Source organism: Bubalus bubalis, chromosome 3 (assembly GCF_019923935.1).
Source record: "Bubalus bubalis isolate 160015118507 breed Murrah chromosome 3, NDDB_SH_1, whole genome shotgun sequence".
Classification (NCBI taxonomy): Eukaryota; Metazoa; Chordata; class Mammalia; order Artiodactyla; family Bovidae; genus Bubalus; species Bubalus bubalis.
Window position 1 is genome coordinate 115,260,966 of NC_059159.1, and position 14,717 is coordinate 115,275,682.

General features: G+C 36.1%; 1 protein-coding gene across 1 annotated transcript in view; it reads left to right on the forward strand.

The window, feature by feature from the left end:
* The window catches only part of VPS13A (vacuolar protein sorting 13 homolog A), a gene marked incomplete in the record, with an annotated part of 267,525 nt that overhangs the window by 17,277 nt on the left and 235,531 nt on the right, over positions 1-14,717 (forward strand). Inside the window, 2 exon segments of the mRNA XM_045165068.1 lie at positions 8,144-8,187; positions 11,036-11,078. Coding sequence (XP_045021003.1) covers positions 8,144-8,187; positions 11,036-11,078 — 87 coding nt within the window.

The following is a 14,717-nucleotide window of genomic DNA, read 5'->3' on the forward strand; positions in this document are numbered from 1 at the left end:
ATCTTCATGTCTTCTTTGGGAAAATGTCTATTCAGTTCCTTTGCTCATTTTTCAGTCTTTTTTTTTTTTTTTTGCCACTGTATGTGGTATGTGGGGTCTTAGTCCCCTGACCAGGGGTCAAGCCTGGGTCCCCTCCATACAGTAGAAACATGGAGTCTTAACCACTGGACCCCCAGGGAATTTAATTTCTCAGTGAGGGGATTTGATATTGAGTTGTATGAGCTGTTTTTTTAAAAAAACTAATTTATTTTAGTTGGAGGATAATTACAATATTGTAATGGTTTTTGCCATACATCAACATGAATCAGCCATGAGTATACAAGTGTCCCCCCATTCTAAACCCCCCTCCCAGCTCCTTCCCCACCCCGTCCCTTTATGTTGTCCCAGAGCACCAACTTTGGGTGGTGCTTCATGCATTGGTCTCTGAGCTCACACTGGTCATCTGTTTTACATATGGTAATGTACATGTTTCAGTGCTGTTCTCTCAAATCATCCAACCCTCTCCTTCTCCCACTGAGTCCAAAAGTATGTTCTTTATGTCTGTGTCTCCTTTGCTTGCCTGCATGTAGTATTGTCAGTACCATCTAAGTTCTGTATATATGCGTTAATATACAGTATTTGTCTTTTGCTGACTTACTTCACCTCTGTATAATAGGTTCTAGGTTCATCCATCTTATTAGAATTGACTCAAATGAGTTCCTTTTACTAGCTGAGTAATATTCCACTGTGTATATGAACCACAACTTCCTCATACATTCATCTGTTGATGGACACCTAGGTTGCTTCCATGTCCTGCTGCTGCTGCTAAGTTGCTTCAGTCGTGTCCGACTCTGTGCGACCCCATAGATGGCTGCCCACCAGGCTCCCCTGTCCCTGGGATTCTCCAGGCAAGAACACTGGAGTGGGTTGCTGTTTCCTTCTCCAAGCATGAAAGTGAAAAGTGAAAGGGAAGTCGCTCAGTCGTGTCCGACTCTTAGTGACCCCATGGACTGTAGCCTACCAGGCTCCTCCATCCATGGTATTTTCCAGGCAAGAATACTGCAGTGGGTCGCCATTGCCTTCTCCGTGTCCTAGCTATTGTAAATAGTGCTTCAGTGAACATTGCTGTACATGCGTCTCTTTCAGTTCTGGTTTCCTTGTGATATATGCCCAGTATTGGGATTGCTAGTCTATGAGCTGTTAATATATGTTGGGTATTGTCTCCTTATTGGTCTTATCATTTGGAAATATTTTCTCCTACTCAGTAGGTTTGTCTTTTTGTTTCATCGATAATTTTCTTTGCTGTACAAAAGCTTTAAGCTTAGATTCACTTTTTCTGCCTTTTTCTTTGCTCTAGAAGATGGATCCAAAAAAATACTGCTGCAATTAAGTCTTTAATCCAGGTTGAATTTATTTTTGTATATGGTGTTATAAAATGTTTTAATTTTATTCTTTTACATGTGGCTGTCCAGTTTTGTCAGCACCACTTACTGAAGAGACTGTTTTCTCCATTGTATATTCTTGTAGACTGATTGACTGTAAATATGGGGATGTATTTCTGGACTCTTCTCTTACACTGATCAATGTGTCTGTTTTTGTGCCAGTACTATACTGTTTGGATGATGATTTTTTTGTTGTTTAGTTGTTTGGTCGTGTCCAACTCTTTGCAACCCAATGGACTGCAGCATGCCAGGCTTCCCTGTCCTTCACTGTCTCCCAGAGTTTGCTAACTATCTCCTGGAGTTTGATAATGATAGCTTTGTAGTATAGTCTGAAGTCAGAGAGGGTGATTGCTCCAGCTCTGTTCTTTTTCAAGATTGTTTGGGCTATTCAGGGTCTTCTGTGTTTCCATGCAGAATTATTTGTTCTTGTTCTGTGAAAAATATCATTGGTATTTTGATGGGGGTTACATTGAGTCTATACTTTGCATTGGGTAGTATGATTATTTTTTGTTTTTTTCCTGAATACAGGTCTTGTACCTCTTTGGTTAGATTTATTCCTAGATACGTTATTCTTTTTGATGCAGTAATATATTGGTTGTTTTTTTTTTTTAATAGTGTATAGAAGTGCAACAGATTTCTGTATGTTAATTTTGTATTCTACAATTTACAGAATTCATTGATGAACTCCAGTAGCTTTCTGGTGCATCTTAAGGATTTTCTGGGTAGAGTACCATGTCATCTGCAGTGACAATTTTACTTTTTCCTTCCCAGTTTGGATTCATTTTATTTCTTTTTCTTCTCTGCTATGGCTAGGACTTCCAAATCTATATTGAATAAATGTGGCAAGAGTGGACATACTTGTCTTGTTCTTGATCTTAGAGGAAGTGCTTTCAGCTTTTCAGCATTGAGTATAATAGTAGCTGTGGGTTTGTCATATATGGTCTTTGTTATGTTGAGCTATCTGGAGCATTTTTCTCATACATGCTGAATTTATCAAAAGCTGTTTCTGCATCTATTGAGAGAGTCATAAGGTTTTTATTCTTCAGTTTACTAATGTGCTGCATCACACCGATTGTTTTGTGGAGATTGAAAATTCCCTGCATCCCTGGGATAAATTCTACTTGATCATGGTGTATAAGCCTCTTAATGTATATTGTTTTAGTCAGTTTACTTGTATTTTATTGAGAATTGTAGCATATGTGGTCATTAGTGATACCAGCCTGTTATTTTGTTTTCTTTTTTGTGGTATTTTTGGTTTTGGTATCAAGACGATGGTGTCTTCATGGAATGAGTTTGGAAGTGTTCTTCCTCTGAAATTTATGGAGTAGTTTTAGAAGAATAGGTGTTAACTCTAAGTGTTTGGTAGAATTTGCCTGTGAAACCATCAGGTCCTGGAGTTTTTGTTTATTGGGAATTTTTAATCACAGCTTAAATTATAGTACTTGTCGTTGGCCTGCTCATGCTTTCTTTTACTTCCTGGTTCAGTCTTGGAGACTGTGTGTGTTTTCAAAGTAGCAGCTTTTAGTTTACTTTTTCTTTTCTATTTTCTTGGTCTCTATTTCACTTATTTCTGCTCTGATGTTTATGATTTCTTTCCTTCTGCTAACTTTGAGTTTTGTTTGTTCTTTATCTAGTTGCTTTAGGTATAAAGTTAGGTTTTTTTAATTGAGATTTTTCCTGTTTCCTGAGGTAAGCTTATATTGCTATAAACTTCCCTCATGACTGCTTTTGCTGCTTCCCATAGGTTTTGGATTGTTGTTTTTTCATTTGTCTCTAGGTATATTTAAAATTTCCTCTTTTATTTCTTCAGTGATCCATTGATTGTTTAGTAACATATTGATTAACTCATGTATTTGTGTTTTTTGCAGTTGTTTTTAGTGGGTTTCTCATCTTATAGCTTTGTGGTTGGAAGAGATGCTTGATACGATTTCAGTTTTCTTAAATTTACTGAGGCCTGCTTTGTGGTCCAACATGTGATCTATTCTGGAGAATGTTCTATGTGCATTTAAAAAGAATGTGTATCCTGCCGCTTTTTGATTGAATTCTGTCTATATATCAGTTAAGTAGATGTGGTATAGTCTGTCCTTTAAGTCCAGGGTTTCCATTTTGATTTTCTGTCTGGATGATCTGTCCATTGATATATATAGGGTTGTTAAAATCCCAACTATTATTGTGTTACTGTTGATGTCTCCTTTTTCATCTTTTAAGATTAGCCTCATATATTTAGTTGCTCTTCTCTTGGGTGCACATATATTTACAGTTGTTTTATCTTCTTGGTTTGATCCTTTGATCAGTATGTAATGTTCTTTTCTATTTTTTGTAGCAATCTTTTTTAAAAATTTATTTTAATTGGAGGCTAATTACTTTATACTATTGTGGTGGTTTTTGCCATACATTCACATGAATCGGCCATGGATGTACATGTGTTCCCCATCCTGAACCCCCTCCCACCTCCCTCCCCATCACATCCCCCAGGGTCATCCCAGTGCACTAGCCCTAAGCACCCTGTCTCATGCATTGAACCTGGACTGGCGATCTATTTCACATATGATAATAATATATATGTTTCAATGCTATCTCAAATCATCCCACCCTCGCCTTCTCCCACAGAGTCCAAAAGTCTGTTCTTTACATCTGTGTCTCTTTTGCTGTCTCACACATAGGGTCATCATCACCATCTTTCTAAATTCCATATATATGCGTTAATATACTATACTGGTGTTTTTCTTTCTGACTTACTTCACTGTATAATAGGCTCCAATTTCATCTACCTCATTAGAACTGCTTCAAATGCATTCTTTTTAATGGCTGAGTAATATTCCATTGTGTATATGTACCACAGCTTTCTTATCCATTTGTCTGCTGATGGACATCTAGGTTGCTTCCATGTCCTGGCTATTATAAACAGTGCTGCGATGAACATTGGGATACACGTGTCTCTTTCACTTCTGGTTTCCTCGGTGTGTATGCCCAGCAGTGGGATTGCCGGGTTGTATGGCAGTTCTATTTCCAGTTTTTTAAGGAATCTCCACACTGTTCTCCATAGTGGTTGTACTAGTTTGTGGCAATCTTTAAAGTATTTCATGTGATATAAATATTCCTAGTTAGGCTTTCTTTTGATTTCTGATTACATGAAATACCTTTTTTCATCCTCTCTCAATGTGTGTGTCTCTAGATCTGAAGTGAGTCTTGTGTATTGGGTCTTGTTTCTGTATCCATTCACCCACTCTGTGTCTTTCAGTTGGAGTGTTTAGTCCACTTATATTTAACTTAATTATTGATTCATATGTTCTTACTGTCATTTTTTTTAGCAGTTTTGTATTTGTTGTTGTAGGTTTCCTCCCTTTCTCCCCCGCCCGCCCCCCGCCGCCTTTGTTCTCCTGTGATTTGACGAGTATCTTTTGGGTTATGTTTGGGATTCCTTTTCTCTTTTGTGTGTATATCTATTATAGATTTTGGTTTGTGGTCACAGTGATGTTTTTGTGTATAGCAGTCTATGCAAAACATAAAAGCCCAAACATCCCTACATGAGAAAGGAAATACTTTTAAGTCAAGGAAGTGCAGAGTACCATGCATGATAAACCCAAGGAGGAACTCACAGAGACATACATTAGTCAAATTGACAAAAATTAAAGACAATGAGAAAATACTAAAAGCAACAAGGGAAAAAAAAACGCATATAACATACAAGGGAATCTCTACAAGGTTATCTGCTGATTTTTAGGAGAAACTCTGCAGGCTAGAAGAGAATGGCACAATATATTCAAGGTGATTAAATGATAAAATCTACCTTCAAGAATACTGTACCCAGCAAGGCTCTCCCTGAGATTTAATGGAGAGATCAAAAGTTTACAATCAAGCAAAAGCTGAAAGATTTCAGCACTGCCAAATCAGCTTTACAACAATTGTTAAAGGAACCTTCTTTAGGTGAAAAAAGAAGACTGTAATTGAAAATAAGATTATTATTAAACAAAAAGGTCACTGGTAGAGGCAAACAGACAGTAAAGGTAGGAAGTCATCCACACACACAAAACTAGTAGGGAGGTTTAAAGATAAAAGTAGAAAAGTTATCAACACCCACAATAAGCTGTTGTTGTTGTTTCATTGTTCAGTTTTGTCCAACTCTTTTGTGACCCCATGGACTATAGCCCACTAAGCTCCTCTCTCTGTGGGATTTCCCAGGCAAGAATACTGGAGTGGATTGCCATTTCCTTCTCCAGGGGATCTTCCCCAGGAACCAAACCTGTGTCTCCTGCATTGACAGGCAGCCTTTACCACTGAGCCACCAGGGAAGCCCAAAATAAGCTGTTACTGCTACTGCTAAGTCACTTCAGTCGTGTCCAACTCTGTGCAATCCCATAGACGGCGGATACACAAAATAATTAGATACAAAACATAGTATGAAAAGTAGTCATTGTGAAGGGATACAAAAAATAATTAGATACAAAATTTAATATCAAAAATAGTCATAGTGAAGGGAGGAGAGTGCAAATACATATTTTTTAAAAAATGCATTTGAGATCAGCAACTTAAAACAGTTGCATAGATTGCTGTGCAAAACTTGTCGTAATCAGAAAAACCCCAAATCTAAAATCACTTGTACTTTAAATGGTACTACTAATATCTAAATTTAGTTTTATATGTGGATATTAACTTTGGACAAATTAAATGTTGTTACCTCTTAATTTTTCTTCAGTATCATGTAGTTTTCATTTTGTTGCACTGGAAGCCCTTTTAAAATTTGTTAAAATATATTTGATAGAAATATTTTTTCTATCAAGTTTAATTTTTAACCAGTATATAGAGATATATAACATTATAGACTTAAAGCTATTTATTTAGAGAAGATAACATTTTAATGTAAAATAACATTTTACAGTATAATACTTTTTCCGGTTGTACTAATTCATCTTATGTCTGTGTAGTATATTGATTTAAAAAAAATTCAAAGCTGCCAGTTCAAAGAATTAGCCATAAATGGAAAGTTTTAAGCCATATTGTTGAACGTTACAGTAGAAAAAAAAGTAAATGATACTCTATATACCTATGTCATTCACCCAATATATATTGGTCAGTACCCCAATATATTAATGTTTGTTTCTAATTGTACAAGTCACTTCTATTAGATGTTCACTGATGTTACTTCTTGGTGTTTTCCCCATATATCATGTGAACATCTCGACAACAGTTCAGTTCAGTTCAGTCGCTCACTTGTGTCCAACTCTTTGCGATCCCATGAATGGCAGCACGCCAGGCCTCCATGTCCATCACCAATTCCCGGAGTTCACCCAAACTCATGTCCATCGAGACGGTGATGCCATCTAGCCATCTCATCCTCTGTCGTCCCCTTCTCCTCCCGCCCCCAATCCCTCCCAGCATCAGGGTCTTTTCCAATAAGTCAACTCTTCTCACGAGGTGGCCAAAGTATTGGAGTTTCGGCTTCGGTATCAGTCCTTCCAATGAACATCCAGGACTGATCTCCTTTAGGATGGACTGGTTGGATCTCCTTGCAGTCCAAGGGACTCTCAAGAGTCTTCTCCAACACCACAGTTAAAAGCATCAGTTCTTCAGCGCTCAGCTTTCTTCACAGTTCAACTCTCACATCCATACATGACTACTGGAAAAACCATAGCCTTGACTAGACAGACCTTTTGTTGGCAAAGTAATGTCTCTGCTTTTGAATATGCTATCTAGGTTGGTCATAACTTTCCTTCCAAGGAGTAAGCGTCTTTTAATTTCATGGCTGCAATTACCATTTGCAGTGATTTTGGAGCCCCCAAAAATAAAGTCTGACACTGTTTCCCCATCTATTTCCCATGAAGTGATGGGACCAGATGCCATGATGTTAGTTTTCTGAATGTTGAGCTTTAAGCCAACTTTTTCACTTTCATTGAGAGGCTTTTTAGTTCCTCTTCACTTTCTGCTATAAGGGTGGTATCATCTGCATATCTGAGGTTATTGATATTTCTCCTGGCAGTCTTGTTTCCAGCTTGTGCTTCTTCCAGCCTAGCGTTTCTCATGATGTACTCTGCATAGAAGTTAAATAAGCAGGGTGACAATATACAGCCTTGATGTACCCCTTTTCCTATTTGGAACCAGTCTGTTGTTCCATGTCCAGTTCTGACTGTTGCTTCCTGACCTGCATATAGGTTTCTCAAGAGGCAGGTCAGGTGGTCTGGTATTCCCATCTCTTTCAGAATTTTCCACAGTTTATTGTGATCCAGTCACTCATATTCAAATTACTGCCTAAAAGTGAAGGCATTCATTTTCTGTAGCAGAATTAAAACAGAGCAAGATAGGACAACACTCAGTATCTCTAATTAATAAGAAATCCTTATTAATCTCACATGGATGAATTAAAAATGTTTCCAGTTGCTCATTGCAAATATACTTAAGTGCAGTCATTTTTTCCAGTAATTTCTTACATCATGCTATGTTGGTAGATTCATATTATTTGTATAATTTTGATGAAAATATATCCATTATCCTTGAGCTACAGCTGTATAGGTCAGAACTTAAATGATGTTTGCTCAAACGTAGAATCTTAGACTAAGTTGAAGAATGAAGGGGAGCCAACAATTATAGTTGGATTCTGTTTCTATTTACATTTTGATAACTGTTTTCCTTGATAGGACATTTAGGAATGAAGTATACCTACCTTGTTAAAGTTTATTTGAATATTTCACTTTTAGTTTTTTATTCATTTTGTTTTTTTCTTTTAGGAGCTGTAGCCCTGAAGAATCTTGAAATTAAAGAAAATGCCCTGGTATGTTTTGACAATAAACACTTTCTTATGTTAGGTTCCATAAACAGGTTACATTTAGGTTACATGAACATCTTCCTGATTTGTCATCTTAAATTATTTAAGTTTAAGAAAACTTCTTAAAATAATTTTTAAAAACTGTGAATTTTGCAAAATGGACTTTCAATCTCCATAGAAATACAACCTGACTGTAATTTCCCCCACTAAAAATATTTCTAAAATTTGTCTCTTCCTGTATGCTTTCATTTTAGATTTTTAACTTACCTCTCCAGTCATCTTCAGTTTGTTTTTTTTCCTGGTACCATTTTAATCATATATATTTTTTTTGCCATAGAATACAGTAGCATTAACACTGTTGTGCAGCCATCATCAGAATGTATTTCTGAAACATTTTTAGTACACTAAGGAAAGCTTTGTCACTAGTAAGAAATAACCTAACTCCCCATTCCCTTTCCCCACTTACCCTGCTAACTTCTGCTTCTCTTAATTTGCCTATTCCAAGTACCTCATATAAATGGAATCATGCTATGTTTGTCATTTTTTATCTAGTTTGCTTAGCGTAATTCCTTTGAGGTTCATCCATGTTGTAGCAGTTATCAGGAAATCACTCCTTTTTATGAAGGCTGAATAGTATTGTATGTATATACTGCATTTTGGTCACTTTTCTGTTGATGTACACTTGGGTTGTTTTTGCCTCTGTCTCTTGTGGATAATTCTGCTATGAATATTAGTATTCACGTCTGTTCAAATCCTAGCTTTCATTCCTGTGTGTAAATACTTAGGAGTGAAATTGATGGATGATTTAGTAATTGTATGTTTAGCCTTTTTAGGACCCCCCACACTAACTCAGTCCATAAAGAATTCACCTGCAATGCAGGAGGCCCGGGTTTGATTCCTGGGTTGGGAAGACTCCTCTGGAGAAGGAAATGGCAGTACACTCCAGTACTATTGTTCGGGAAGCTCAGGAACGGAGGAGCCTGCTGGGCTCCAGTCCATGGGGTCACAAGAGTCGGGCACGGCTGAGCCATTGAACCGCTGCCACACTGTTCCCATAGCAGTTGAGCCAAGTTATGTAGGTGCACCTTGGAGATTTTGTAGGTTCGTTTCCAGTCCGCTACAGTGAAGTGAATATGGTCACAATAAAGCAAGACACAGAAGCTTTTGGTTTCCTAGGGTATTTAAAACTTATGTTTACACTCTGTGTGTATATGCTTAGTTGCTCAGTCATGTGTGTTTCTTTGCAACCTGACAGACTGTAGCCCATCAGGCTCTTTGTCCATGGAATTTTCTAGGCAAGAACACTGGAATGGGTTGCCATTTCCTACTCCAGGGGATCTTCCAACCTGAAGATCAAACCCACGTCTCTTGCATCTCCTGCATTGGCAGGCAGATTCTTTACCACTGTGCCACCTAGTCTAAAAAACCAGTGTATGTACATCAGTTAAAAACTAATGCTGTTGGGAAAGTGGCACTGATAGATTTCCTCGATGAAGGATTGCCACAAACCTTCAATTTGATTAAAAAAAAAAAAAAGACAAAACCAAAAAAAAAAAAATATCAGTACCTGGGAAGTGCAACAAAGTAAAGCACAATAAAACGAAGTATACCTGAATTCCCACCAGCAGTACGTGAATTCCAATTTTCCATGTCCTTGACAACATTTACTTTCTGTTTTTTTGATAATAACTATCCTAATGAGCATGAAGTGGTAAATCTTACTGGTTTTCCTTACTGCTTCTCTAATGATTAGTGAGGTTGAACATCTTTACATGTGCTTGTTGACCATTTTTATATGTTCTTTGGAGAAATAGAAATGTCTATTGAAACGCATTGCTGATTTTTTAAAATCATGATTTTTTTGGGGGGGGTGGTACACTTTGGTTCTTTACATATTTTGGATATTTCCCTTTGTCAGAGGATATGATTTGCAAATACTTCCTCACATCTTGTGGGTTGTCTTTTGCTTCTGTTAACAGTGTTATATACAAACATTTTTTATGTAAAAAGTTAAATTTTGATGAAATTGAATTCATCTTTTTTTAAAATTGTTGTTGCCTGTGTTTTTCATGTGATATCGAAGAAATCACATGATTTTGTTTTCTTCTGAACATTTTATAGTTTTAGTTCTTACGTTAGACCTTTGGTTCATTCTGAGTTAATTTTCATATATGGTATAAGATAAGGGTCAACTACATTCTTTTTGTAAGTGGATATCCAGTTTTCCTAGTACCATTTATTGAAAAGGTTGTCTTTTCTCCCATTGAATGAAGAGAAATTTATTTGAGGATATTTTTTGCACTAGTGGTTTAGTTTCCCTTCAAATACACACTGACAGTGAAATTTCCCACTTTCTTTTCTTTTTCAAACAGTGTAAAAGCCGTAGTGATTCTGGTATGAGTAACTTTGGTGGTCAGTATTGCTGTAGAATCTTTCACTATTTAAGATGATCAGGCTCTGAATTTTATGGATTTGAAGATATTGCAGTTATGTATTTAGAAACTTAAATAAGTATTGAAGGTAAAGAGAAGGTGTTGCTGCTGCTGCTGCTGAGTCGCTTCAGTCGTGTCCGACTCTGTGCGACCCCATAGACGGCAGCCCACCAGGCTCCCCCGTCCCTGGGAATCTCCAGGCAAGAACACTGGAGTGGGTTGTCATTTCCTTCTCCAGTGCATGAAAGTGAAAAGTGAAAGTGAAGTCGCTCAGTTGTGTCTGACTCTTAGCGATCCCATGGACTACAGCCTACCAGGCTAAGTTAACTTAAATCCCTTAAGTAATTTTGGGAAGAAAAAATTAGTTATGTGTTTTGCAAACTGTGTATGTACTAAGATTTTGCATATATATTTTTTTGTAGAGTCAACTGGATGTACCATTTAAAATTAAAGTTGGCCATATAGGTAAGCTGTCTTTGTTATTTGTATGTCCTCCTGTTAGACATGTAACCAGAATAATATGTCTAGTATCTCTATAATGTGACCTTTATAATGTTTCTGAGCATAAATTAAAAGAATCATGTGTTTTCACCTATATAAAACTTTGTTGTATAACTTAATGTCTGTTGTGGTCCATATACCCCTGTTGAATACCTGTGAAATACTTTTAAAACATATTTCTAGCTGTACTGGGGCTTCGTTGTTGCAGGCGAGCTTTCCCTAGTTGTGGTGAGTGGGAGCTACTCTCTCATGCTGTGAGGGCTTCTCATTGCAGCAGTTTCTTTTGTTGTGGAGTACAGCCTCTAGGGCACATGGGCTTCAGTAGTTGCAACATGGGCTTAGTAGTTAGAACTTGTGGGCTCCAGAGTGCAGTGTGGGCTCAGTAGTTTTGGTACACATGCCCAGTTGCCCAGTGGCATGTAGTGTCTTCCTGGACCAGGGATCAAACCAGTGTCCCTTGCATTACAAGGTGGATTCTTAACCCCTGCCACCAGGGAAGCCCCAATACTTGTGAAATTATACATCTTGTTAAGTGTTGAAATGAGTTGAGATCCAAAGCATTAAAACTAGTGGAGAGCATGACTGTCTCAGTTTCTTAAGTTTCTGACTAGTTATCATTGCTGTATTCTGATTGGCCATGGATAAGTGGTATAAGGAATTGGGTCTGGATCCTCCAGGCAGTTTGGTCAGGAACCAATCAAAAACCTGGTTTCTGTTCTGTTAGTTTTCTAGGAAACACTATGCTAATTTTGTTGTATTACATTTCCAGTTTTTGTAGTTTACATATACTGGTTGAGCAGAATATACATTGAGCAGAAATTGATTCAACTGTGTTTAATAAAGACATATATGTTTCATTTCTTAAATTATTTCAGTTTATTTTTTTTTAAATTTTATTTTATTTTTAAACTTTACAAAATTGTATTAGTTATGCCAAATATCATAATGAATCCGCCACAGGTATACATGTGTTCCCCATCTTGAACCCTCCTCCCTCCTCCCTCCCCATACCATCCCTCTGGGTCGTTCCAGTGCGCTAGCCCCAAGCATCCAGTATCGTGCATCAAACCTGGACTGGCAACTTTATTGTTTAAACTATTGGTTTACATATTGTGCAAGATGATAGTATTATTATTTGTGACTTAAAAGTAGTAGTATGCAGATAATTTGTGTAGAAGAGTTTATATAATGTTATTGCAATGTATTGGTGTCACTTGGAGAATAAGGTGTTTTGAAAGCTTATATAAATTACCTAATGAAAATCTCCACAATTTTGTGCTCTTATAGTTGGTATTAGACCATATGCCAAAGAAGCTTTTTTCATTTACATTGCTAGGACTCTTAATTCTGTTTCTCTTCTTCCTTTTGCCCCCATAATTTCAATACTACTTAGTATAAATAAAATGGGGAAAATGTCACCCATTACTTTTCCACCTAGTATATTTATTTTTGCAAATTTTTATAAGGTTTTTTACATGTGAACATTTTGACTTGTAATCATGGTGTATGTAGGATTTTATATAATTTTAAATTATCATTAATAAAGATTCCTCATAATCCATATTGATTTGACCTCCCTTATTTCTCAATATTGTATATTACAAAATTTGAACAATGTAATCTTATTTCTATTGGTCCAAAAATTTACAGTAAACATTTTCATATACTTTTTGAAAGTATTTTGAAAGTCATTGAATTTTATAACTATGATCATTGTAAATCAGTGTATATAAATTTAACATCTATTCTAGAAAAAGATATAAGGACAGTAGGTAGACTTGCTTTCATTTAGTGCCTTCATTATTTCTGTTTTCTCTTTTCTTTTCTGACCGTGTTTAAAAATGATGACAGGGTATATTTTCAGTGTTAATGTAAGGTGGTAGAAAGTACACTGAACTGATACCTAATACATAAGATAATCTTGAGAGTCATTTAAGGTTTCATTTGCATATCTCTATCATAGAAACTGCCATTCTTTAATATCATTATTTTTTCTTCTGGACAGTAAGTTTTTTGAGAAATGGATTTAATTTAAAAATTTTAATTTTATCATACCTTCACTTAGCACAATACTTGGCTTATAGTAGGAACACAGTCTGCTAAATGAAATACACATTTCCAAATGAGTGATATAGTGGTACAACCAGTTTTATAAGAACATATTGTCCCCTTGCCATTAATGGGGGTTGTTAATCTTACTGATCTTTCAAAGTTTTCTTCATTTAAGATGCAGAATTGCATACATATCAAATACACTTACATACCTACTTTCAAAGTAATTGTTTTCATGGGGAAGATTTTTAAAGTACCTTCTTATGTATTTTTTCTGATTTTTCTAAATTTTCTATAATAAGAAGGCTGCCCTTCATAAGGAAGGAAAAAATGATTTGGTTTAAAACAAATGCTTAGTGGTACAAATGGTATATTGTTAGTATAGAAATTTAAAATGGTCACTATCTTCTCTGATTTTAAAACTTAGAAAGCTATTCCTCTTTTAGAAGTCAGGTAGTTTATTTTTCTCTAAATTAGTATGGAGAAATCTTTTTCTTGATTTGGCATTTTTAAAAACATGGGTTTTGGGGATGGGGAACACATGTATACCTGTGGCAGATTCATTTTGATATTTGGCAAAACTAATACAATTATGTAAAGTTTAAAAATAAAAAAAAAAAAAAGAAAGTGCCTATCCAGGCCAAAAAATAATAATAATAAAAATAAAAACATGGGTTTTTGGAGTTATATAATACAGTATGTCTAAGTATGTATTATTGTTTTTCAGTCGCTAAGTTGTGTCTGACTCTTTGAGACTCCATGGACTGCAGCACAGGCTTCCCTGTTCTTCACTATCTCCTGGAGTTTGCTCAAATTCATGTCCACTGAGTCGTTGATACCATCTAACCATTTCATCCTCTGCTCCCCTCTTCTCCTTTTGCCTTCAATCTTTCCCAGCATCAGGGTCTTTTCCAGTGAGTTGACTCTTCACATCAGGTAGCCAGAGTATTGGAGCTTTAGCCTCAGCGTCAGTCCTTCCAGTGAATATTCAGGACTGATTCCTTTAGGATTGACTGGTCCAGGCAGTCCAAGGGACTCTCAAGTCTTCTCTAGCACCATAATTCAAAAGCATCAATTCTTGGGTGCTCAGCCTTCTTTATGGTTGAACTCTCACATCTATACATCACTTCTGGAAAAACCATAGCTTAGATTATATGGACCTTTGTTGGTAAAGTGATGTTTTTGGTTTTTAATACACTGTCTAGATTTGTCGTAGCTTTCCTTCTAAGGAGTTAATGCAGCAATAATGTATTTAGTAAGCCTTTTCCTTCCCTGATCATGACAACTAATTTTAAATCTAGAGATTCATACTTTTCTAAAAAAATTTTTTAATATTAAAAATTATTGTAGAAGTTTTCTACATATACTAAATACATAAAATACATAAAACTAGAATTAATAGTACAATGAGTCCTTTACATCATATTCTTTAGTTTAAGAAATCTAATGCTTTTAAAGTACTTTGCTGTTGGGTTGTAGCAAAATATTTTTATTAGTTGAAATGATTTTCTAATATTGCCCAGGAACCTTGATTATTACCATAGGAATTTT